This window comes from Lacerta agilis, chromosome 7 (genome assembly GCF_009819535.1).
Source record: "Lacerta agilis isolate rLacAgi1 chromosome 7, rLacAgi1.pri, whole genome shotgun sequence".
Taxonomy (NCBI): domain Eukaryota; kingdom Metazoa; phylum Chordata; class Lepidosauria; order Squamata; family Lacertidae; genus Lacerta; species Lacerta agilis.
Genome location: NC_046318.1, coordinates 83,853,181 through 83,876,329, shown reverse-complemented (window position 1 = coordinate 83,876,329; position 23,149 = coordinate 83,853,181). Strand labels below are relative to the sequence as shown.

Below are 23,149 nucleotides of genomic sequence, written 5' to 3'. Positions count from 1 at the left end.
GGATTAATCCATTTTGCATTACTTTCTATGGGAAAGTTACAGGTAGGTAGCTGTGTTGGTCTGCCGTAGTCAAACTCAAAACAAAATAAAAAATAAAAAAATTCCGTCCAGTAGCACCTTGTTGTTGTTGTTGTTCAATCGTTAGTTGTGTCCGACTCTTCGTGACCTCATGGACCAGAGCACGCCAGGCACGCCTATCCTTCGCTGCCTCTCGCAGTTTGGCCAAACTCATGCTAGTCGCTTCGAGAACACTGTCCAACCATCTCATCCTCTGTCGTCCCCTCCTCCTTGTGCCCTCCATCTTTCCCAACATCAGGGTCTTTTCTAGGGAGTCTTCTCTTCTCAAGAGGTGGCCAAAGTACTGGAGCCTCAACTTCAGGATCTGTCCTTCCAGTGAGCACTCAGGGCTGATTTCTTTAAGAATGGATAGGTTTGATCTTCTTGCAGTCCACGGGACTCTCAAGAGTCTCCTCCAGCACCATAATTCAAAAGCATCAATTCTTCAGCGATCAGCCTTCTTTATAGTCCAGCTCTCACTTCCGTACATCACTACTGGGAAAACCATAGCTTCAACTATACGGACCTTTGTCGGCAAGTTGATGTCTCTGCTTTTTAAGATGCTGTCTAGGTTTGTCATGGCTTTTCTCCCAAGAAGCAGGCGTCTTCTAATTTCGCGACTGCTGTCACCATCTGCAGTGATCATGGAACTTAGTTGGTTTCTAAGGTGCTACTAGAAGGATTTTTTTTTTCCCGTGGGAAAGCACTCCTTGGTTTTGGAACGCTTTGGTTTTGGAACAGACTTCCGGAACGGATTAAGTTTGAGAACCAAGGTACCACTGTAAAAGGAAAGAGAAAAGGGACGAGACGAGAGCACACCCGCTCCAAGGGCAGAAAAGGCTGCCTTGCGCTGAGTCAGGCCCCTTGCACACAATAAGCGTCCGCTCTGACTAGCAGCGGCTCTGAGAGTTTCAGACAAGAGTCTTTCCTGGCTGTGCCGGAGACGCACGCAGACCCCCATCTGACCCGTGGCCCTTTCTGTGTCGCTGTCAGTGCGCAGGGTCGGCAGAGATGTTGCTGTGGACCCACGGTGGCACGTCGCCAGGACCCCCGTACGCGGTTTCTCCCCACCCCACCCTCCTTTCCCAGCTGGTCCGCCAGCCTCTTAATTCTCTTTCCTGCCTTCTACCTGCTGCTGCGATCTCTCGGAGACCAGCTGCAGAAGGAATTTGTTCCTGGAAATCCCGGGAACTGGCCGGTTTCCTGCCTGTTTGTGCGGGACAATATCTTCGAGTCTGCTGACACCGCTCTGCTTGCCGTCCTCACCCTGCGTGGCGGCGTCTCGGTGACTTTGGTTGGGAGAACTTAATTTGTAGTGAGGTGGCAGTTGCAAGAAAGGAGTTTCTGACCCAAGGGTCACCCAATTCAAACCCCCTGCAGTGCAGCAATGGCAGTCCATCAATCTACTAGTTCTCAGCTGCGCAGGGTAGGCTTGTGCAGGAGAACTTTCCACGGGATTGTGACTTTTGTTGCTCGTTTTACCCAGCCATGAAAGCTCGCCGAGAAATAAAGAGTGTTTTCACTGTGTCGAGGAACGTAGCTTTCTGCTCCAAATGAAGGCAGGGGAGGCAGGGTTTCACCCTTGCCAGGAATCGAACTCCCCCCCCCCAACTCTTTTTTGTACTGCTAATATGCCAAAGTGTAAGATTCCACATTCTGCAATTTGAAATTTCGCTTTGAACAGTTTGGCGAGGAAAGGTGCACTTTGCAGAATATGTTGGTTAAAATATTCGTAGGCATCGCAGCTCATTCTGAATACAAACCTGAATTCTTACATTTAGGATAAAGTTAAATTATTTTGGAGATTAGTGCTGAAAAGTATGTTTAAAAGGCATCGGAACCCCTTGCATGTCTCTCCCCCCCCCCCAGTATATTTGAAGGGTGCTTTGAATAAAGTTATTTTGGAGTTAGTGATGGATCTTATAACTGCAGCCCAAATTATGATTTTCGTCCATTGGAAGAAGGCAGTCTCGGCCCTTGATGGAATGTGATGGCTACTTTAGTGAAATTAATCCTTTAAGGTTATCAGCTAGCTGAAAATGACCTTGGTGAACATATGCACTACACATTTAATGTGGTATCCTTCCACTTTAAATAGTCATAGCTCCCCCAAAGAATCCTGGGAGCTGTAGTTTGTTAAGGATGTTGAGAGCTGTTAGGAGATCCCTGTTCCCTGTCACAGAACTACAATTCCCAGAGTGGTTTAACGGCCAATCCTCTTCCCAGGGAATTGGGAATTGTAGCTCTGTGAGGGGAATAGGGGCCTCAGCACCCTTAACAAACTACAGTTCCCAGGATTCCTTGGGGGAAGCCATTACTGTTTTAAAGTGGTATGATACTGCTTCAAACGTATAGGGACCCTAGTCCTTAGTTGCAAAGTTTGGGAGTCAATATTTTCAGGGCAAAATTAGACCTTCTGTATTATATAATAGATCAGGCATAGGCAAACTTGGCCCTCCAGATGTTTTGGGACTACAACTCCCATCATCCCTGACCACTGGTCCTGTTAGCTAGGGATGATGGGAGTTGTAGTACCAAAACATCTGGAGGGCCAAGTTTGCCTATGCCTGTAATAGCTCTTGCAGGGTTGTGTGTGTGTGTGTGTGTGTGTGTGTTGTTGTTGTTGTTGTTGTGCGACTTTAAAAACAACAACAACAACAACAACAAGTCAAAATTATTTCACAGGGAGAGATTCCAGGAATGCAGTTGCAAGAAACCTGCATTTAGCTTAACAGAGAAGACAGTCTGACTTGTATGCATTGATACATGATGAAATAAACATGTCTGCAATGAGATCACCAATTTACATAATTAGAAAACTTTTCCTCCACCCATCCAGTGCTTTTGCATCGCTCAGCGAAGCGAAGCTTATAATTTTTTTTTTTTTAAGAGCACACGCAATCCCATCAGCGGCATAAAACATAAACTTGGAAACGGGCTTGGCATACATCTGCGTCTGAATTTATGCAATCTTTGACGACGTCCCACTTAGCAAGATCAGGGAAGGAGTGCAAGAGACAATATAACTTGAGTTTCAATTATTTTCCTCACCGGTTTTTCAGGGCTGTAGCCACGTTCAGAGTAGACCCATTGAACTTAATGGGCCTAAGCTGGTCATACCCATCAGTTTCAATGGGTTTACTCTGAGTGTGATGACTGTTGGATACAGCGCACGGCATCCCTTTCTGTACTCATTGACAACAAGGATGCATAAAATACCATTTTTGGTTGGCATTGCATTTCTACACATGGGCAACGGTGGGGGGGGGGACAAGCAGTGGAGGCCAAATAGCCACAAAACCCAAGAGGTACAATCCTGTGTAAAGCTTAAGCATAGGTACAAGAAAAGTGGCACATTTCTGATTTGGTGGAGTTGTTGATAACAGGAAATGACTGTAAATTTGCACACACGGTTGAAAATAGGAAACTGCCTCCTTTTGAGCCAGACCATTGTTCAACCTAGCTCAGTATTGTCTACACTGACTGGCAGCTCTCCAGGGTTTCAGGCAGGGAGTATGCAAAAGAGATGCTGTACAGCTGTTGTTCTTTAGTCTGTGTCCGACTCTTCATGACCCCATGGACCAGAGCACGCCAGGCACTCCTGTCTTCCACTGTCTCCCGCAGTTTGGTCAGACTCAAACCTCTGAGGAAGGAGAGTCTACCACATGGGTCGGCAAACTAAGGCCCGGGGGCAGGATCCGGCACAGTCGCCTTCTCAAACCGGCCTGCGGACAGTCCAGGAATCAGCGTGTTTTTACATGAGTAGAATGTGTCTTTTTATTTAAAATGCATCTCTGGGTTATTTGTGGGGCATAGGAATTCGTTCATTATTATTTTTTTCCAAAATATAGTCCGGCCCCCCACAAGGTCTGAGGGACAGTGGACCGGCCCCCTGCTGAAAAAGTTTGCTGACCCCTGGTCTACCATCTCTCAAGGGAATCCGTTCCACTGTCGAATGGCTCCTTCCGTCAGAAATTTCTTTCTGATGTTTAGTCGGAATCTCCTTTTTTGTGCCTTTTTTGTGTGTCCGGGGGGGAGGGTCGACACTTGTCTGCCCCCCCTCAACTGCTGGGCACCTGGGAGAGTCCAAAGTCTCCCCCAGAAGGTGGTGCCCACGGACCTTTCTGGCTCCTGCAGAAAGCTCACCCGTCCAAGCCGTCTCCTAGTCCAAAGCCGCAGAGCCGGAAGCCACCCCATAATAACCCCGCTGGCTGCGGCTGCTTCAAAGAGCGTAATGAGAGTCGTGCCGGGAAAGGTGGGCAAGCTTTGCGTTTAAATAGCCCCTTGTCGGCAGACAGCTGTAATTTGAACGGATGAGATCAAACTACGGTACCCTGGGGCGGAGGACAGGCAGGCAGGCAGGCAGAAGGAAAACAAAGAAGGCTGGTGGTTCAGACCAGAGAGTTTTTGGGGCTTTGTCGGTTCAACCGCAGGCGGCCCTCGTCTCCTTTGCGGATGCACACAGGGCCCCTAACTTTTAATTATTTATTTATTTAGATCGTTTATCCTATATACAATGTTTTACAAAAGTGTACGATGACCGTTACATATGCAAAAAAATAAAAAAATAAAAAACCAAAACAGTTACAATTATTCTGTTTGCTGAATTCTGCTATGTTTGCTTAATTTGTTGTTGCCCCTAACCAGTATCCACTTCTTTATACTTATAAAGTACTACAAAAAAGGTCCATAATAGTTTGCATAATATAGGCCAAGGGTAACTTATCATTGAGCGTAAAAAAAAGAAAAATTATATAAATATAATAAGAAAAGAAAAAAGAAAAATACAACACCCCCCCCAGAACCCCCCAAGATTGAAAAAACAATATCAATGAATTTTCCAACCCCTTCCGACTTCCTATCAAACCCAGCCGTATAGGTCACTCTTGTTTATGAGTGTATTTCAACCTATCCACATATCCTCATATACATTTTTATTACACTGCAGTTTCAACCAGTACCCTAGTTCCTACTCATCTCCTTCCTTCTACTTCTTGGGCTATTCCTGGGCACCCCACTTTTAAACAGGTTTGAGGTTGGTTTAAGTGTCACGGCTGCCACCCCCTCCAAAGATGTATTCAGGCGCGTCCAACAGGCAGATCGTGATCTACCAGTGCAGTAGATCACTGGATGTCTCCGGTAGATCACTGGCAGATCACTGGCTCCCCCCCAAAGAAGCTGAACAACTGTGGCTCCCCTAAAAAAAAAAGCTCAACATTTTACCTCCTCCCTGGAAAAACTCAACAACTTTGACCTGAACCCCCCAAAAAGGGGGTAGATCACTGCCAGTTTTTAACTCTCTGAGTAGATCGCAGTCTCTTGGGAGTTGGCCACCCCTGGAACTGCGGGAGGCAGTGGAAGTCAGGGGCACCAGTTGTGGGGGTAGCCAGCAGATGGGACGGCCAGTAATGCTGGAGTTCCCGCTCCCACTGCGCCGTGAAAAGGGTCCGCTGGCTACGATCTGAAGGTTTAGCTTGTGAGTTCGTTGATTGCCTCTGAAGTTTTCTGCGAGCGTCCGTGAGTTCCAAAGGTTCCGGAGAAGAAGAAGAATTAAACTAAGCGATGGCCAAAAATTAGACGGCCAAATAAAAGGTTTTTAAACAAAATGAAATAAACACAACGGAGACTGCAGTCTGGTGAAGAAGCCTTCCGCTACCCTGCGTGGTTGGTTTCGGTTTCTCTTTCTCTCTATGCTTGCCACGCAACGATGATCTTACTCGGCTTGCCTCGCGCTTTCTCCACACCACAAACAGGGAGTGGCGGCTATTTATTGAAGGGTCAACCAACGTCATAACAAGCATATCAACCAATTACAATCCTGTTACTGTGCTAAGTTTAAGCAGGAAACAGACTAATGACCGTTACCTTATTTAAAACTAGAGCGCCTTTTTTAACCGCGGAAGGATCCATGCAGTGAGTTGCCTGTTGGATCCTTTTACCCTTCCTTCCGAGGGCGGAAGGATTTCACAAAGTAAACATAAATAAACATAAATAAACAGGTGCAAAGGCACCTATAAAACATATTCCCACAGCCTGGCATGCTCTGGTCCATGGGGTCACGAAGAGTCGGACATGATTAAACAAAAACAACAACAACAACAACAACAACAACAACAACATGGAATTGGGTTGTTGTTTTTTGAAATGGATGAGAATGATTTGCTGCAGAGCCCCTAAGCCATTGTGTTTCTCGAACTTGGGTCTCCAGCTGTTGTTGGAGTACAACTCCCATCATTCCCTGACCACCAGGTCCTGCTAGCTAGGGGTGATGGGAGTTGTAGTCCAACAACAGCTGGCGACACACTGCCCTAATAAGCCCTTTTGCGGAAGTGGGAGACCCGCCTCCTGCCCCCGATTCTTCTTGCACGGCGCCTTGCATAAGAGCATCATAAGAGCTTGGCTGTTAGATCAGCCCAATGGACCACTGAGTCCCTCAGCATCCTGTTCTCACGGGGGCCGATCAGATGCCCCAAAGCCTTTGATAAGGCCTTTAAATCTCCTCCTTCGCACCCAAAAACCTCAGTGGCTTCAAAAGAGGATCAGCCAAATTTATGCTTTAGCTGAGATTCCTGCATTGCAGGGGGGTTGGACTAGATGACCCTTGGGGTCCCTTCCAACTCTTAAGATTATATGATTCTATGGAGAATAAGGCTATCAGTGGGTACTAGCCACAATGCCATGTTAGGAACTCAGATATATAAGCTAATCGCCAAATGTAACATGGGTTACAATCACCACAATGGAATGTCAAGGCGCTTCTCCCCTGTTAATAATAATAATAATAATAATAATAATAATAATAATAATAATAATAATAAATTTCAGTTCTATTTATATTTTGTATTATATAAATATAATATATTAATATTATAAATTTTGAAAAATAATAACCTCAGAGCAGTTTACAACATATTAAAACATCAAATAAAACAACCTGGAATAAAACAAATTTAAGCTTCAAGCAAAATATTTTCAGATCCTTCTGTAAAGGGACATGTTTTGCTTTCCCCAGTCACCACCCCGGCACCCAGAGATCTCCACATGGTTGCAACTGGATCTGTGCCCTTCGCAAAACAAACCTGGCTAATTTCTAGCACTGCCTCAGCAACTAATGAGCTACCTTTGCTCTAAGAATCAGTCTGCCTCGGGATGCAAGTTGCTGAGAATCACATCTGTGGTCAGGGCTGCTGCTCTTTAGAGCAGGCCTCCCCAACCTTTGGCCCTCCAGATGTTTTGGCCTACAACTCCCGTGATCCCTAGCTAACAGGACCGGTGGTCAGGGATGATGGGAATTGTAGTCTGCAACATCTGGAGGGCCAAAGGTTGGGGATGCCTGCTTTAGAGCTTCCCAGAGGCTTCTGGGTGGTCCTGGCCATCTGCCATGGATGCTTTAGCTGAGGAGCTGAGATTCTTGCATTGCAGGGGGTTGGACTAGATGACCCACAGGGTCCCTTCCAACTCTACAATTCTATGATTCTATGACCTTGTGGGAACGGGATGCTGGGCCAGAGGTGCCTTTTCTCCTGATCCAGCAGGGTCCTCCTCAAGTTCTTATGAGTTGAAAGCACTTCTCGGACTTTGATGTGGGAAATCTAGGTTTCCACTCCAGTCTTCCTCCTTCTTATCTGCCCAGCCTTTGACCTGTCTCCAGATCCTACCCATCAAGGAGAGGAATTTCCAGTGAGCTGCCTCGTACAGCTGCTGTAGGAGCAAACGTACAAAGACCCACACGGATACAGAGTTTGAAACAGCCGTATCATTATCCCCGCACTACTACAGTGTGCCAAGAGTCTCCCTCGTGGTGCAGCACTGGAAACAATCGCGGCTTAATGTGACCCAGGTCTCTGGGTGTGATGGTTTCTGGAAACTTGTGTCAGACTCCGGAAATCCCAAAAAGTACACTCGGTCCTATTTATAACACTGGAGGAAATGAAATAGCCTTGTTCCTGGGGGCGTAAGTGCCTTTGCAGTGATGTTCCCAGATGTGATGGAGGGAATAAGACAAGGAGTTGTTGACCCCATGGCTTATTTTTAGGGGGACGCGGGTGGCGCTGTGGTCTAAACCACAGGGTCTAGGGCTTGCCGATGAGAAGGTCAATCAGAAGGTCGGTGGTTCGAATCCCCGCGACGGGGTGAGCTCCCGTTGCTCGGTCCCCGCTCCTGCCCACCTAGCAGTTAGAAAGCACAAAGTGCAAGTAGATAAATAGGTACCACTCTGGCGGGAAGGTGAACGGCATTTCTGTGCGCTGCTCTGGTTCGCCAGAAGCGGTTTAGTCATGCTGGCCACATGACCCGGAAGCTGTACGCTGGTTCCCTCGGCCAGTAAAGTGAGATGAGCGCCGCAACCCCAGAGTCAGGCACAACTGGACCTAATGGTCAGGGGTCCCTTTCCCTTTTTTACCCCCCCCCCCTTCTTAAACCGCAGTCCATCCTGATGTGTTGTTGTTCAGTCGTTCAGTCGTGTCCGACTCTTCGTGACCCCATGGACCAGAGCACGCCAGGCACGCCTATCCTTCACTGCCTCTCGCAGTTTGGCCAAACTCATGTTAGTAGCTTCAAGAACACTGTCCAACCATCTCATCCTCTGTCGTCCCCTTCTCCTTGTGCCCTCCATCTTTCCCAACATCAGGGTCTTTTCTAGGGAGTCTTCTCTTCTCATGAGGTGGCCAAAGTACTGGAGCCTCAACTTCAGGATCTGTCCTTCTAGTGAGTACTCAGGGCTGATTTCTTTGAGAATGGATAGGTTTGATCTTCTTGCAGTCCACGGGACTCTCAAGAGTCTCCTCCAGCACCATAATTCAAAAGCATCAATTCTACGGCGATCAGCCTTCTTGATGGTCCAGCTCTCACTTCCGTACATTACTACTGGGAAAACCATAGCTTTAACTATACGGACCTTTGTCGGCAAGGTGATGTCTTTGCTTTTTAAGATGCTGTCTAGGTTTGTCATTGCTTTTCTCCCAAGAAGCAGGCGTCTTCTGATTTCGTGACTGCTGTCACCATCTGCAGTGATCATGGAACCCAAGAAAGTGAAATCTCTCACTGCTTCCATTTCTTCCCCTTCTATTTGCCAGGAGGTGATGGGACCAGTGGCCATGATCTTAGTTTTTTTGATGTTGAGCTTCAGACCATATTTTGCGCTCTCCTCTTTCACCCTCATTAAAAGGCTCTTTAATTCTTCCTCACTTTCTGCCATCAAGGTTGTATCATCAGCATATCTGAGGTTGTTGATATTTTTTCCGGCAATCTTAATTCCGGTTGGGGATTCATCCAGTCCAGCCTTTCGCATGATGTATTCTGCATATAAGTTAAATAAGCAGGGAGACAATATACAGCCTTGTCGTACTCCTTTCCCAATTTTGAACCAATCAGTTGTTCCATATCCAGTTCTAACTGTAGCTTCTTGTCCCACATAGAGATTTCTCAGGAGGCAAATGAGGTGATCCGGCACTCCCATTTCTTTAAGAACTTGCCATAGTTTGCTGTGGTCGACACAGTCAAATGCTTTTGCATAATCAATGAAGCAGAAGTAGATGTTTTTCTGGAACTCTCTGGCTTTCTCCATAATCCAGCGCATGTTTGCAATTTGGTCTCTGGTTCCTCTGCCCCTTCGAAATCCAGCTTGCACTTCTGGGAGTTCTCGGTCCACATACTGCTTAAGCCTGCCTTGTAGAATTTTAAGCATAACCTTGCTAGCGTGTGAAATGAGTGCAATTGTGCGGTAGTTGGAGCATTCTTTGGCACTGCCCTTCTTTGGGATTGGGATGTAGACTGATCTTCTCCAATCCTCTGGCCACTGCTGAGTTTTCCAAACTTGCTGGCATATTGAGTGCAGCACCTTAACAGCATCCTCTTTTAAAATTTTAAATAGTTCAGCTGGAATATCATCACTTCCACTGGCCTTGTTGTTAGCAAGGCTTTCTAAGGCCCATTTGACTTCACTCTCCAGGATGTCTGGCTCAAGGTCAGCAACCACATTTCCTGGGGTGTATGAGACCTCCATATCTTTCTGGTATAATTCCTCTGTGTATTCTTGCCACCTCTTCTTGATGTCTTCTGCTTCTGTTAGGTCCTTTCCACTTTTGTCCTTAATTGTGTTAATCTTTGTACGAAATGTTCCTTTCATATCTCCAATTTTCTTGAATAAATCTCTGGTTTTTCCCATTCTGTTATTTCCTCTATTTCTTTGCATTGCTCGTTTAGAAAGGCCCTCTTGTCTCTCCTTGCTATTCTTTGGAAATCTGCATTCAATTTCCTGTATCTTTCACGATCTCCTTCGCATTTTGCTTGTCTTCTCTCCCCCGCTATTTGTAAGGCCTCATTGGTCAGCCACTTTGCTTTCTTGCATTTCTTTTTCATTGGGATGGTTTTCGTTGCTGTCTCCTGTATAATGTTACGAGCCTCCATCCACAGTTCTTCAGGTACTCTATCCATCAAATCTAAATCCTTGAACCTGTTCTTCACTTCAACTGTGTATTCGTAAGGAATTTGATTTAGATTGAATCTTACTGGCCCAGTGGTTTTTCCTACTTTCTTCAGTTTAAGCTGGAATTTTGCTATAAGAAGCTGATGATCTGAGCCACAGTCAGATGTGGTCCTGTTGATTTTTGGGAATGTAAGGCATTTGTTTTGTTTGGTTTTTGGGAAGGTTTTTGCATGTGCACAAATCCCAACTTTTCCTTCCCTTTATCCCCCTTTTCCCTTACATTCTTATATTCTGTTTGCGAGCGAGCGAGTGGCCGTATGGATTGTGTTGTTCCCAGAGAACAGGAGATTGGGGGGGGGGGTGTTTGGCAAGGGCGGCACACTTTTGCCGGAGTCATTTGGCCCCATGAAATATATCCCCTGTGGGGTTATTTGTGGGGAGAAACTGGCGGAAGCAGGCATGGATGCGCACAGGAGATAGGAAAAGGGATACCCGACAGGGAACAGATAAGGCAGAAAAGGGGAAACAGATGGAGAGAGAGGCCCATTTCTAAAGGTGATCTGGAACAACTTTTGCATGCTTGTGCACGAAGTAGGGAAATGTAGAGAGAATGACCAGAAATCAGAGGCTCCATCTTGCTGGTAGGACCTTGAGACGTAAGATACCAGGCAGCCATCTTTGGCGATACTTGCTGGTTCCATGTGCCAAAGCATGTTGGCACTACAAAGATTGCCAGGGGCATTTTCTGTCCTTTTTGCCAACAGGCAAGTCATTTAAAGATGTGAAGAGGGACAAGTTGCATTCAGATTATTGGAGGTGTCTGAATGGCAGTGTATCTGAGGTTTCGCATAAAAAATATGAATCGAATGGTAGAGATTTGTTTTGTTTACAACTTCTCCAGAAAACCCAAAGACAGGTCGCAAAGGTTTATGCTTAATAAGAAAGGGTTTTGCAGATGTATACTGTCATGAGTAGTGGTGTATGTACAGGAATACAGGTTTTTGTGATGTATTGGGGGGGGGGTGTCTCTGGGGAGATTAAAAAGGACAGCAGCAGCAACAACAGCAGTGATGAATTTGGGGTGGGACATTCCAGATGAGCAGGTCTCTTGAAAACTAGCAGGCACTGAGGGGGAAACGGAACCAGCTCACAACTGGGATTGGCAGGGGACGTCATGTTAGCAGGAGAGGTTTTCTCAGGAGTAACGTCAAGGAAGGAGAAAGCAAAAGATGGGACAAGCTGTAAGTGGGAAGGAAATGCTACTTTGCGGTGGCTGGACAGTTCCGATGAAAATAGCAAACGCCTATTTTCATAATTGCAAAAAATAAATCCTCTCCAGCCGAAGACAGCCTTGGTGTAGTTTTCTGGCGCTGGTTGGGAAGGAGTTGGCAGCATGCGGAACAGTTTGCCAGGCTTTTAGACTGGTGAGTCTGGGGCAGCGTTCGATTTTGTTTGTTTATTTGTTGCATGAAATGTATGTCGTAGAGCAGGGGTCGGCAACCTTAGGCCCATGGGCCACAAGTGGCCCACGGGGGTCATTTAACCAGCCCACGAGCCACCCCCCAACCGAGCCGCCCGCTCAGCGAGTCCCCATGCACTACTCTAAAATGTTACAGGTGGGTAGCCGTGTTGGTCTGCCATAGTCGAAACAAAATAGAAAATTCTTTCCAGTAGCACCTTAGAGACCAACTGAGTTTGTTCTTGGTATGAGCTTTCGTGTGCATGCACACGAAAGCTCATACCAAGAACAAACTCAGTTGGTCTCTAAGGTGCTACTGGAAAGAATTTTCTAGCGTATTAAAAGCGCACCAACGTTCTGTAAACTGAACTCCTTGTTTCCAGACACAGAGACCCCAAAAGAAGGAGTGGTCAGTAGGTGACAGTGACGTCACCTGTCTGGTGTCAATAGGCAGGGAGTTCCAAAGTTAAATATCGAGTTCTTAACAGATATGGAACGTTGTGTGGCACCTGGAACAGCATCGCTTCTCGCTATCAAAGCCGTCTGGCGGGCATGTTTAGGGCAAGGCGATCTCGCAGGTGAACCGGTCCCAAGTTGCTAAGTTGTTTTATCTGCTAATAGTAACACTGTGAACTTGGCCTCGTGGCAAATGAGCAACCAGTGCAGATCTCTGAGCCACAGGTGTGGTTAACATGCTATAGGTTTTAACCTGCGTGGGTTTTTTTTCCCAGATGCTTTAAAAGTTGTTATTAAAAATGGCTGGTGGTGATAGAAGGGAATCAGGGGGACTGGGATAGCCCGAAGAATTATGGGCCATTGGGCATCACTTCCGCAAGGCAGGGCCAGACCAAGGCAACTTTGCTACCCAAGGCAGAACGTCAAAAGATGGGCTGTCCCCAAGTCACGGTGCAGTGTGTCAGTGTTTGAAACTCAAATACATAATTTAGGCACCAAATAGCTCCTTAAACCAAGGTTAAAGGTAAACGTAAAGGGACCCCTGACCATTAGGTCCAGTCGCAGACAACTCTGGGGTTGCGGTGCTCATCTTGCTTTGCTGGCCGAGAGAGCTTCAGGGTCATGTGGCCAGCATGACTAAGCCGCTTCTGGCGAACCAGAGCAGCGCACGGAAACGCCATTTACCTTCCCGCCGGAGCGGCACCTATTTATCTACTTGCACTTTGACGTGCTTTCGAACTGCTAGGTTGGCAGGAGCAGGGACCGAGCAACGGGAGCTCACCCCATCACGGAGATTCAAACCGGCAAGCCCTAGGCTCTGTGGTTTAGACCACAGCGCCACCAAGGTTACAGTGACACAAATAGAATGTCTAGTGCCCATTTTTGGGGCTAGACGGTTCTAAAGTCGTATTTTTCGAACCATGGACTGACTGTGCCTGATTCTCAGTGAAACCTCTGGCTAGTTCAGATGACAACCTTGAGCTGGGTTAAGAGCTTTGAGAGCTGAAAGAAGAAAAGTCACTTGATCCAGAGACAGCCCACATATCTATTGGCCTGCTCTGTCCTTTTTGATGAAGGGTGACGCAGACCATTCATAATGTTGGAATATTCTTCACATTTGTGAGCATTCGCTATAACCTCGTTCCTGCTCCTGCTCAGGCTGCACAGAAAAAGCATTTTGGTTCCCGAAACCCATTCCGACTGTACAGATAAAATATGCCTGATAGAATTCTACCGGACGGGGTATTAGTGTGTGAAAACAGCCCAGATCCGAGGATTCCCAGGGATGCACCTCCAGATGGTGGAGACGTCAGGCACCATCCTGGCGTCCAGGTATCTTCACTTGGTTGCAGGTTCAAAATGCTCCTGGCGCCTGGCTAATTTCGAACACGGCACAGTATCCAAGGCATGACAAGCCGTTTTGTCACTCGAGGCCAAAAATCCTCTCCCCGGGAGTAAAAATAACGCAATAATAATGGATGTTTTGAAGAAGTAACCCTTTGCTGCCCTTTCGTGACACCCAAGGCAGCTGTCTCCCTCTGCCCAACGACAGAGCCGGCCATGTCATTTGGAGGACACCATACTGAGCTCCTCGGTCTTGGTGTCCGTTCGCATGCCAAGCCCACTGTCCTGACTTGCCCTCCGTCCCCAGATTTCTCTCGAGGGGGGCAACTTAGTAAGAGAAATTCCCAGGCCCAGGCTAAATGCAAACGGGTGATGGCCTGGAGTTTCTTGACTGCACCCCGAAGTTTCCAGGGCAACCGGGCGCTGCATGAGGCTGGCCATGTGGAAGCGGTTTGAGAAAAGGAGAGGTGTCCGGGAACAAAGGCCGTTTCACTCCCAGACTGGAGGCCTGCGTGGCGGGTTATGTGTTTTGAGGGAGACGGTCCGCACATTTGGCTGAGAGGCGACTGCTGAGTACTGGGCACGCATGCGAAGAAGCCCAGGGGGGACGGACTCTGTGCAGATATTCAACAGGGACATCCCTCCCTCCCTCCTCGCCTTCGTTGCTTCATCTCTATGCTAGGGAGAGCTGCACCTGTTGAATTCTGCCTGTGATGCATTGAAAGGTTCGAAGCCTCCACCAAGAAACTCTTCCATGTCAGAGGGAGAGCCAGTGAGAAGTGCAACATTCTCTCTTGGCTGTAAACAACATGGGGGCTAGTGTTAAGTCGATTAATTTATTCCGTATAATCTAGATTAATTCATTCCACATAAATACCACCCTTGGAATCTTATAAATTGCCTCTTAACATGAAAGGAATGAGATGGTGGTGGGAACTTCAAGTTAATTAGTGCAGAATATTATTATGATTGTTGTTTTTTATTTTTATTATTATTATTAATTAATTAACCTGACCTTCACCAGAACAGCCCAAGGCAAGTGACAGCTATATAAAATACAGCATTAAAAACTATTTAAAACAATTACAAATCACTTCCCATGAGGTGTCTCAGTGCAATTTGCAATGCAATGAAAACCTACAGAGAAAAAATTGCATACATAGAACCAGCTAAAGCATTTGCATATATAAAGGCAAGTTTGAAAATTATATGTAAATGAGAATAATTCTGAACAATAGCAACAACACACACATATGAAATCAGTTCTAATCCAATGCAGATGTCAATAAGGATGAAATGCATGAATCACAGGCTGTGGTCCTTGCAATTCCCAGTGTCAAAAGAAGAGGGGGTCAAATCTATTACACACAATACTGAACCTGTTTGCAATCACGCATATAGTGATCGCAATACCTCATGAAATGATTTCTCTCTGGGTTACTGTTATTTATCTTATTTTATATACCAAATTTAATTTTCAAAAATCTATTTAAAAAGGAAAGGAGGGAGAATCTGGAAACAGAGAGGTGAAGTGGGAGTTTTTGAGCAAGCATAATCCTACCAGGTCTTTGGAAAAAAAACATTGACACATGTCTCTTTCTCTCCCTCTCTCTTTAACCTGCAGTGGATATTAGGGAAATTAAGGAGATCCGTCCAGGGAAGAATTCCCGGGATTTTGAACGATACCCAGAAGATGCCCGGAAACTGGATTCTGCATTGTGCTTCGTTGTCTTATACGGAATAGACTTCAGGCTGAAGACCTTGAGCTTGGCTGGTCAGTGGGGGGGGGCAATGGGGAGGAGGCTTGGGGAGAGGGGAGGGCAAATCTTTACACCCCTTGCCAGTGAGGGAGGGGTTTTTTGCCACTTTTTCAGTCCTTTCCAAGCCTACGATTGTATGAAGACACCAAATCCATTTTATTGACTAGGAGGAGGAGGCGGAGGAGTTGCCCTGGGGAAATCAACGGGGGCAGAAAAGTGCTTTTCTGTTCCCAGGTCCCCTCAGCCTTTCCGTTGGCTGCGTACGCAAGCAGAGACCGCCTCTTTTACCTGGAAATTCACTTGCTTTTGCTTTTTTTAAAAAAGATTTTATTATTTTCTACATTAAACAACAAATACATCAAACAAATAAACAAAAACAATTAACAAAAGATAAAACAAAGAAAACACATCAAACACATTAAAACAACATCAGAATAACAAAAAAAACCTATACATACCTAAACAGGAACACCAAAAGAAAATCATTGTTTAATTCTAATTTCAATCTTCTTTGGGGGGACTTCCCCCGTTCTCTCAACTGCGTTCAATATCAATATACTTTGGTAACTTTGTAACTATTTTCTTAACATTCACCACTATTCTTAATAATCATAAAGATACTAACTAACCATATATAATTCATTACTTAAACAACATATCCTTAGACATTTCTAAATATTTTAAACCATTCATAACATTACTTCTTGTGTACTATTTTCATCTAACATCAACTAGCTAAAGCCAATTAAACAAGCCAGTTCTGCTTCAAATATCTAACTTTTCACGATTTTTTAAATAGTCCTTAAATTTCTTCCAATTTTGTTGCACCTTCTCCTCCCTCTGGTCTCGGAGTCTCGCGGTCAGTTCAGCGAGTTCCATAAAGTCCATTAGCTTCATCTGCCATTCTTCCACTGTCGGGATCTCTTCACCTTTCCAGTTTCTTGCAAGTAAAATTCTAGCAGCTGTTGTGGCGTACATAAAGAACACTCTATCCTGACTGGGCGGAAATTCGCTTGCAACCTGTTCCCTCCCTCCCTGGGTCGCCATTAATAGAGGAGCAGAAGAATGAGATTGGGAAACCAAGCGGTTTCCATGTGCAGCATCTACTTTCTATTAAGCAAACCGGGACTGTCTGTGGTTACACCTCGCCCGGATTAGCATAGATGGCAGATTACTTTCTCCTAATCAAGTTGCGCTCCGAGATAATCGCCCGAGTTCCTTGCAGGAGCAGCCGAGGGACGCATGGCAGCGGGAGTTGTGGTGAGCGGAGGGTTCTCCTCACCTGATCTCCAGCCCGTTGCTCTTTGCTGGTTCCCAGGAGGGAGGCAGGGGCAAGGCAGCAGTGGCGTTGGCATGGGGGAAATCCCCTGCCAGAGCCAATCCTATGCTCCTGGTGGTTTTTCTGACACCGTGCCGACCTCGCTGCTGCCTGCACCTCCCAGTAAGCAGCAACAACAGGACCGACCCAGTGCCAGATTTACATAGAAGCTAACCAAGCTATGGCTTAGGGCATGGGTACACAAACTAAGGCCCGGGGGCCGGATCAGGCCCAATCGCCTTCTAAATGCGGCCCACGGACTGTCCGGGAATCAGCGTGTTTTTACATGAGTAGAATGTGTCCTTTTATTTAAAATGCATCTCTGGGTTATTTGTGGGGCATAGGAATTCATTCATTTCCCCAGCCCCTCCAAAATGTAGTCCTGCCCCCCACAAGGTCTGAGGGACAGTGGACCAGGCCCCCTGCTGAAAAGGTTTGCTGACCCCTGGCTTAGGGCCCCACTCTCTTGGGGCCCCCCAAAAAATTTTAACGGAAAAAAAAACCTGGATGTACATTTCCAAAATATAAGATAAAAAACAAATAAAATGAAACGTATATGCAGCAACAGTGTTTTGTGTTGTGTAGGCTCCTATGATGTAAGTCAGGGGTGTCAAACTCAAATTCATCGGGGGCTGCATCAGCAGTTTGGTCACCCTCAAAGGGCCGGTTGTATCTGTAGGACTATGTGTCCACTCTTTATTATCATAAATTATTGTCACTGCATTCAATTATGGCTGTTTTTTTGTAATAATGTTGCACGTGCGCACTCCGTCGCTGGGCTCCCGCTGCTGCTGCCGCTTCCGCAACGACTTTGCGAGCCCGCCGGATGAAAAGGCGGCTTGGGGGCAGCTGCCGATCACGCACGGCAGCCCCCTCAAGCCGCTTTTTCACTCAGAGGGCTCGCAAAGTCGCTGCGGAAGCGTCAGCAGGAGCGGGAGCCCAGCAACGGAGTGCGCACGTGCAACATTTTGCGCGTGCGCACTCAGTCCTGACGTTGCGTCGTGACATCACGACGCAACGTCACGGCGCCCCGCCCCCGGGGGGGTGCCTCCTCCGCACTGCCGCCCCAGGCGGCGCAGAGCCTCCCTCCGCCCCTGCGGCCGGCGGCGGCTACACGGGCCACATGATGAGGTCTGGCGGGCCGGATTCGGCCCGCGGGCCTTGTGTTTGACACCCGTGATGTAAGTCATGGGCCCCGCCTGCTAGCCTGCTCCCTAAAATATCACTGGTTTGCTCATTTCTATATATAGGGTGCCTACATTCTGCATGTGCAAATGGGTTTAGATACCTATTAGGTCAATAAATTACCATATAGCACAGGCATCCCCCAACGTGGCCCTCCAGATGTTTTGGGACTATAACTCCCATCATCCCTAGCTAACAGGACCAGTTGTCAGGGATGATGGGAATTGTAGTCCCAAAACATCTGGAGGCCTGAGTTTGGGGGTGGCTGATATAGCATCTATTCAACACAAAAAACAGTGGCAATTTGTTTTTGACACAGGGCAGCTGGACATATAAAGGGCCCCATTACCTTCAGGAGCTTAGGGCCTCATCAAACCTAAATCCGGCCCTGGACCGACCAGAGGCCAGGTGAGCCCCCCCCCTGCAGTGCCCACTCCTCCTGCCAGTATAAAGTTTTCCCCCATCTCTTTCTAATTCCCATGCTAACCATGACAAAATAAAATAAAAAATTCTTTCCAGTAGCACCTTAGAGACCAACTAAGTTTGTTCTTGGTATGAGCTTTCGTGTGCATGCATATGTGTGTATCTGAAGAAGTGTGCATGCACACGAAAGCTCATACCAAGAACAAACTTAGTTGGTCTCTAAGGTGCTACTGGAAGGAATTTTTTATTTGGTTTTTTTTTTTAAATTATTATTAATTAGCCTAATTTCTTTTGCTTTCATCTCCAACTTCGTAGTTGTAGTTCTCCGCTTGGCTTGATGCTGTTTCTGGAATCTAAAGGGTGATGTTCTCAGCCTGTTTTGTCTGCCTCTGGCCTCCGGCCAGTACAAATAAGCGTCGTATGACTAACGCAAGACCCATGGGGTGTGGTGCACCTGCCTTCCGTTCTGCTTTTATGGCAGGATTCGACTCTCCCTGTAATTTTCCCACCAGAAAACATCCCTATTTCCCTTTGTGCGAATCCATGCTCCCATTTCCCTAAAGGGCAATTTCCGTATTGGGTGTCACCGAAACGGTACAAGGCGTTGCATGGCGGTGGGCGCGGGAACAGAGGAAGCTGCCTTACCCTGAGCCCAGACCATTGGATCCATCCAGCTCAGTATTGTCTACTCTGACTGGCAGCTGCTCCCCAGGGTTTCAGACAGGAGTCTTTGCCCCCAGGCCTAGCTAGAGATTCTGGGGGATTTCTAGTTACCCAGATCTATATCATGCACACAAAATATCAAAACAGCAGCCTATAGGCTGGGGCAATAATAAAAATTAATAAATGCTCCCGCCAGAGAAGAACGGCAGATGAAGTTGATGGACTATGCTGAAATGGCTAAAATGACCGGAAGAGTCAGAAATCAGGAAGACCAAAGTTTAAATAAGAAATGGGGGGAATTTGTAACTTATCTTAAAGACCGTTGTAAACAGTTAAAATCGTTAATAGGATTGGAATATCACTTGTACGTAGTTTAAGGATGAATTCTAGACATAACGGAAGAGGTAAAGTGTTTGGATTATTATATAAGATGCAGGAGGGAATGATTAATCATAGGACCCACAAACGGGAGGATGGAAGTCCAGGAGATTCCTTGGAATCTTGTTTTTATGATTTATGTTTGATATACAGGTCAAACTCGAAAAATTAGAATATCTTGGAAAGGTTCATTTCTTTCAGTAATTCAACTTAAAAGGTGAAACTAATATATGACAATATATTAGAATATCGTGGAAAAGTCCATTTATGTAAGCAATTGTTTTCATTAGCTACTGGAGTTTAATATATGAGATAGACTCATGACATGCAAAGCGAGATATGTCAAGCCTTTGCTTGTTATAATTGTGATGATTATGGCGTACAGCTGATGAAAACCCCAAATTAACAATTTCAACTTTGGGGTTTTCATCAGCTGTACGCCATAATCATCACAATTATAACAAACAAAGCCTTGACACATCTCGCTTTGCATGTCATGAGACTATCTCATATATTAAACTCCAGTAGCTAATGAAAACAATTGCTTACATAAATGGACTTTTCCATGATATTCTAATTTTTTGAGTTTCACCTGTATGTCTGTAAAAGTTTTAATTTGAAAAGCCAATTATTATTTTTAATTATTATTTTTTTAAAAAATGCACCCAAGTGATGTTAACGGCCAGCAAAAGCTTGAGAAAATATCTGATTTTCTTAAAGCCCGCACTGAAACGGCACCATGCAATCATAGAATTGTTGAGTCGGATGGAACCCCGCAAGGGTCGTCATCTCTCCCAACCCCCTGCCATGCAGGAATTTCAGCTAGAGAGATTTCACACACACACACACACACACTAAATAAATGCACATGTCAGGAAGTGCGGTGTAGTGGTTAGAGAGTGTCGGACTAGGACCCGGGAGACCGGAGTTTGAATCCCCACTCAGCCATGAATCTTGCTGGGTGACTTTAGGGACCAGTCACTGCCTCTCAGCCTAAACTACCTTGCAGGGCTTTTGTGGGGATTAAATTAGGAGGGGGAAACCATGTGCACCAGCTCCTTGGAGAAAAAGGTAGAATATAAATCCAATAAACAGACAAGTGCAAATAAAGCATAAGGAAGGGAGAGTGTTTGTCTTGCTCTCTCATCCAGAGCTGTTTAGTTTTTCTTCTCTTGTCTGCAATGCTCCAACAAGACACTTTTCTCCAGGCAAACAGAGACAGGTTAATCTGGGTTGCAGGGAATCTGCCGGTCCCTCTTGCCACCTTCCTTGTCAGAGTTCTCCTTTGAGGGCAGTCCTCCCTGCTACTTCGTGAGGACCACCCACGTCCCTAGGGGTCCATCGACTATGTTGAAAGCTGGAGGGGTTAAATGTTCGGTGCGGCAAGCAGGGCGGCCTCGGCCCCGGTCCCTGGCTAGATCCCGATGGGGAAATTGGTTTGGACTTCTTCTTTGAGCCGAAGTGCAAGCAGCAAGGTCTCCTCCCCTCCTTCCCTCCATCTTCGTTCTCTGCTGCTCTCTTTTCCCAGCCTTTTGCGAAGAAGATGCCAACCTCTGGGTGGCCGGCTTGAATTGGCTGCTGACGGACACGCAGCGGTCGCAGACGCCGCTCCACGTCGAGAGGTGGCTGAGGAAGCAGTTCGACTCGATGGACAGGTCAAGAGAAGGCAGGTGAGTGAGGAGTGCCGTTCTCTCCGGAATGGCTGCACGAATCGGGGCCTCCTCTCCCTTCCTGTGCAGGATTGCAAATGCTTCCTTCACAGCCCAGTTTGCGCCTGGGCTTGCATCGCTCCTTTGGTCCTGGAACCAGTTTGCAAACTGGTGTCCAGAGCAGCGAACAGCTGTACTTAGTTATGGGATGTAAACATAAGGGAAGGTATTATCTGATAAAGATTACGGGTGTGAAATTATCATAATATGTTCAAAGAGAGGTTCTCTCTGGTGAGAAGCACGTTTTTTGCATAGTTGATAAAGCACGATAGGTTTCTTTGAAACGTTTGCAGTTTGAAATGGTGTTTTAAAGAGTAAAGGGAGTGATTTTTGGCATTATATCTGTTTGTAGCAGACTGTGGAACCTGAATCCAAGACTCCAGCGGCCTGTTCCAAGCAGGACCTCTGGGATAGCTCAGTCTGTAGAGCATGAGGCTGTTAATCTCAGGGTTGTGGGTTCAAGACCCACATTGGCCAAAATGGACTAGATGGACTAGATGTCTCTCGTGGTCCCTTCCAGCTCCACAATTCTGTGATCTATGACTTAGTTCCACAGTGCCATGTTTTCATGGAGAGGGAACAAGGGAACCGGCCAAACAATTTTAACAATTCAAACTACGTGCAGCCAAACCACTTTGGGGTTTTCTTTAGGATACTGATGGCTGGAGATTAGTGCATCTGCAGAATGATCTCCCCTTCAGGGTTGGCTGTTCGATGAAATAGCCTCTTGGTTTTGCCCAGCTCTCATCTTTGGGTGGCCAGGAAACAACTCCAACCCAGCCTCGAAACAAGAGCCGCCTCTCTTCTGGGGCATGAGATACGAAGCTTGCAGAATTGTCAGTGGGGTGGGCAGAGGGAAACGTCCCAAAGGCTGGCAAGCAAGAGAACGTCTCAGCTCGATGTGTAATTAGACCGTGGAACTCACTGACACAAGATGGCCGCTGATCTGAGTACCATTCCGGAAAGAATTAGGCGAGACGCTGGGCACGCCGGGCCTTTGTCCGCTGTGCCATGTGATGGCGGTCTCCCGCAGGAAAGAAATGCTTTCGCTATCCTGCCTCCTGTTTCATCCAGGGAAGGGTTTGAAGTCGTTGACACAAGCGTGCCTCTTCCGTAGAAGAAAGGCCAAGTTGGGAGGAGAGCCGAGGGAGGAAAAGCAAGAGAGGCTGAGCTCCCGAGGCTTTTTTCATGGTAGGAGGTGGGGGCTGTGGCCTGACAGCCCTCCCCGTAGGCCAGCGATCTGTAAACAGGATGCCGAAGAGGAAAGGATGGGAGTTTATGCAGGAAGAGAAGGGCGTGGAAGCTGAGCAAGGAGAAAGCAGGGAGCCAAAGGAATTGTCGTCGTCCCCCCCAGCTGTATATGCTGTCATTAGCCGTCTTCAGGAACCGGCTGTAATCCACAGAGATTATTTTGTGAGGAATGGTTTTTTTAGCCGCCTTATTATTTCCCACTGGATTAATTTTGAATTCGCTTTAATCCCGCTCACATTCTTTTAATCAGTTGCTCGTTTTAATCCCGGGGGGGGATTGGTCCAAGGCGCAACTGTCATAATTACACTTGGATTATTCTATCAAAGCATCCCATTTAGTCCCCCTGGTCTTGTATTAATCAAATGCTTAATTTAATCCCAGTGGAATTGTTGTTGTTGTTGTTTTAAAAAAAAGCTTTAAAAAGAGCTCAGTTTTAAAAAGCTTTAAAAAGAGCTCAGTTTAATCCAATTTGGATTTCAAAACACGCCTAATCTCATGTTATTGCAAGCATTTCCGGCAAACTCTGAGATTGCAGCAACCGTTTTTAATCCGCAATTTATTCCAAAAATCCATGTTGGACTTAAATGCACATCAGCTAAACAGGCTGATCAGGCTGGAATTCCTCTGATGAAACTTTACAGCCCCTACAACAACCCTGTGAGGTAGGATAGGCCGAGAGGCAGAGACTGACTCCAAAGTCGCCCAGTGAGCTTCGTGGCT

At 46.5% G+C, this 23,149-nt stretch overlaps 1 protein-coding gene across 1 annotated transcript in view; it reads left to right on the top strand.

Moving 5' to 3' along the window:
• Window positions 1-23,149, top strand: part of LOC117050346 (1-phosphatidylinositol 4,5-bisphosphate phosphodiesterase gamma-1-like) — an 84,299-nt gene that overhangs the window by 11,435 nt on the left and 49,715 nt on the right. The window contains exons 2-3 of the mRNA XM_033155957.1: window positions 15,367-15,516; window positions 20,998-21,139. Coding sequence (XP_033011848.1) covers window positions 15,367-15,516; window positions 20,998-21,139 — 292 coding nt within the window. The remainder of the gene's footprint in view (window positions 1-15,366; window positions 15,517-20,997; window positions 21,140-23,149) is intronic.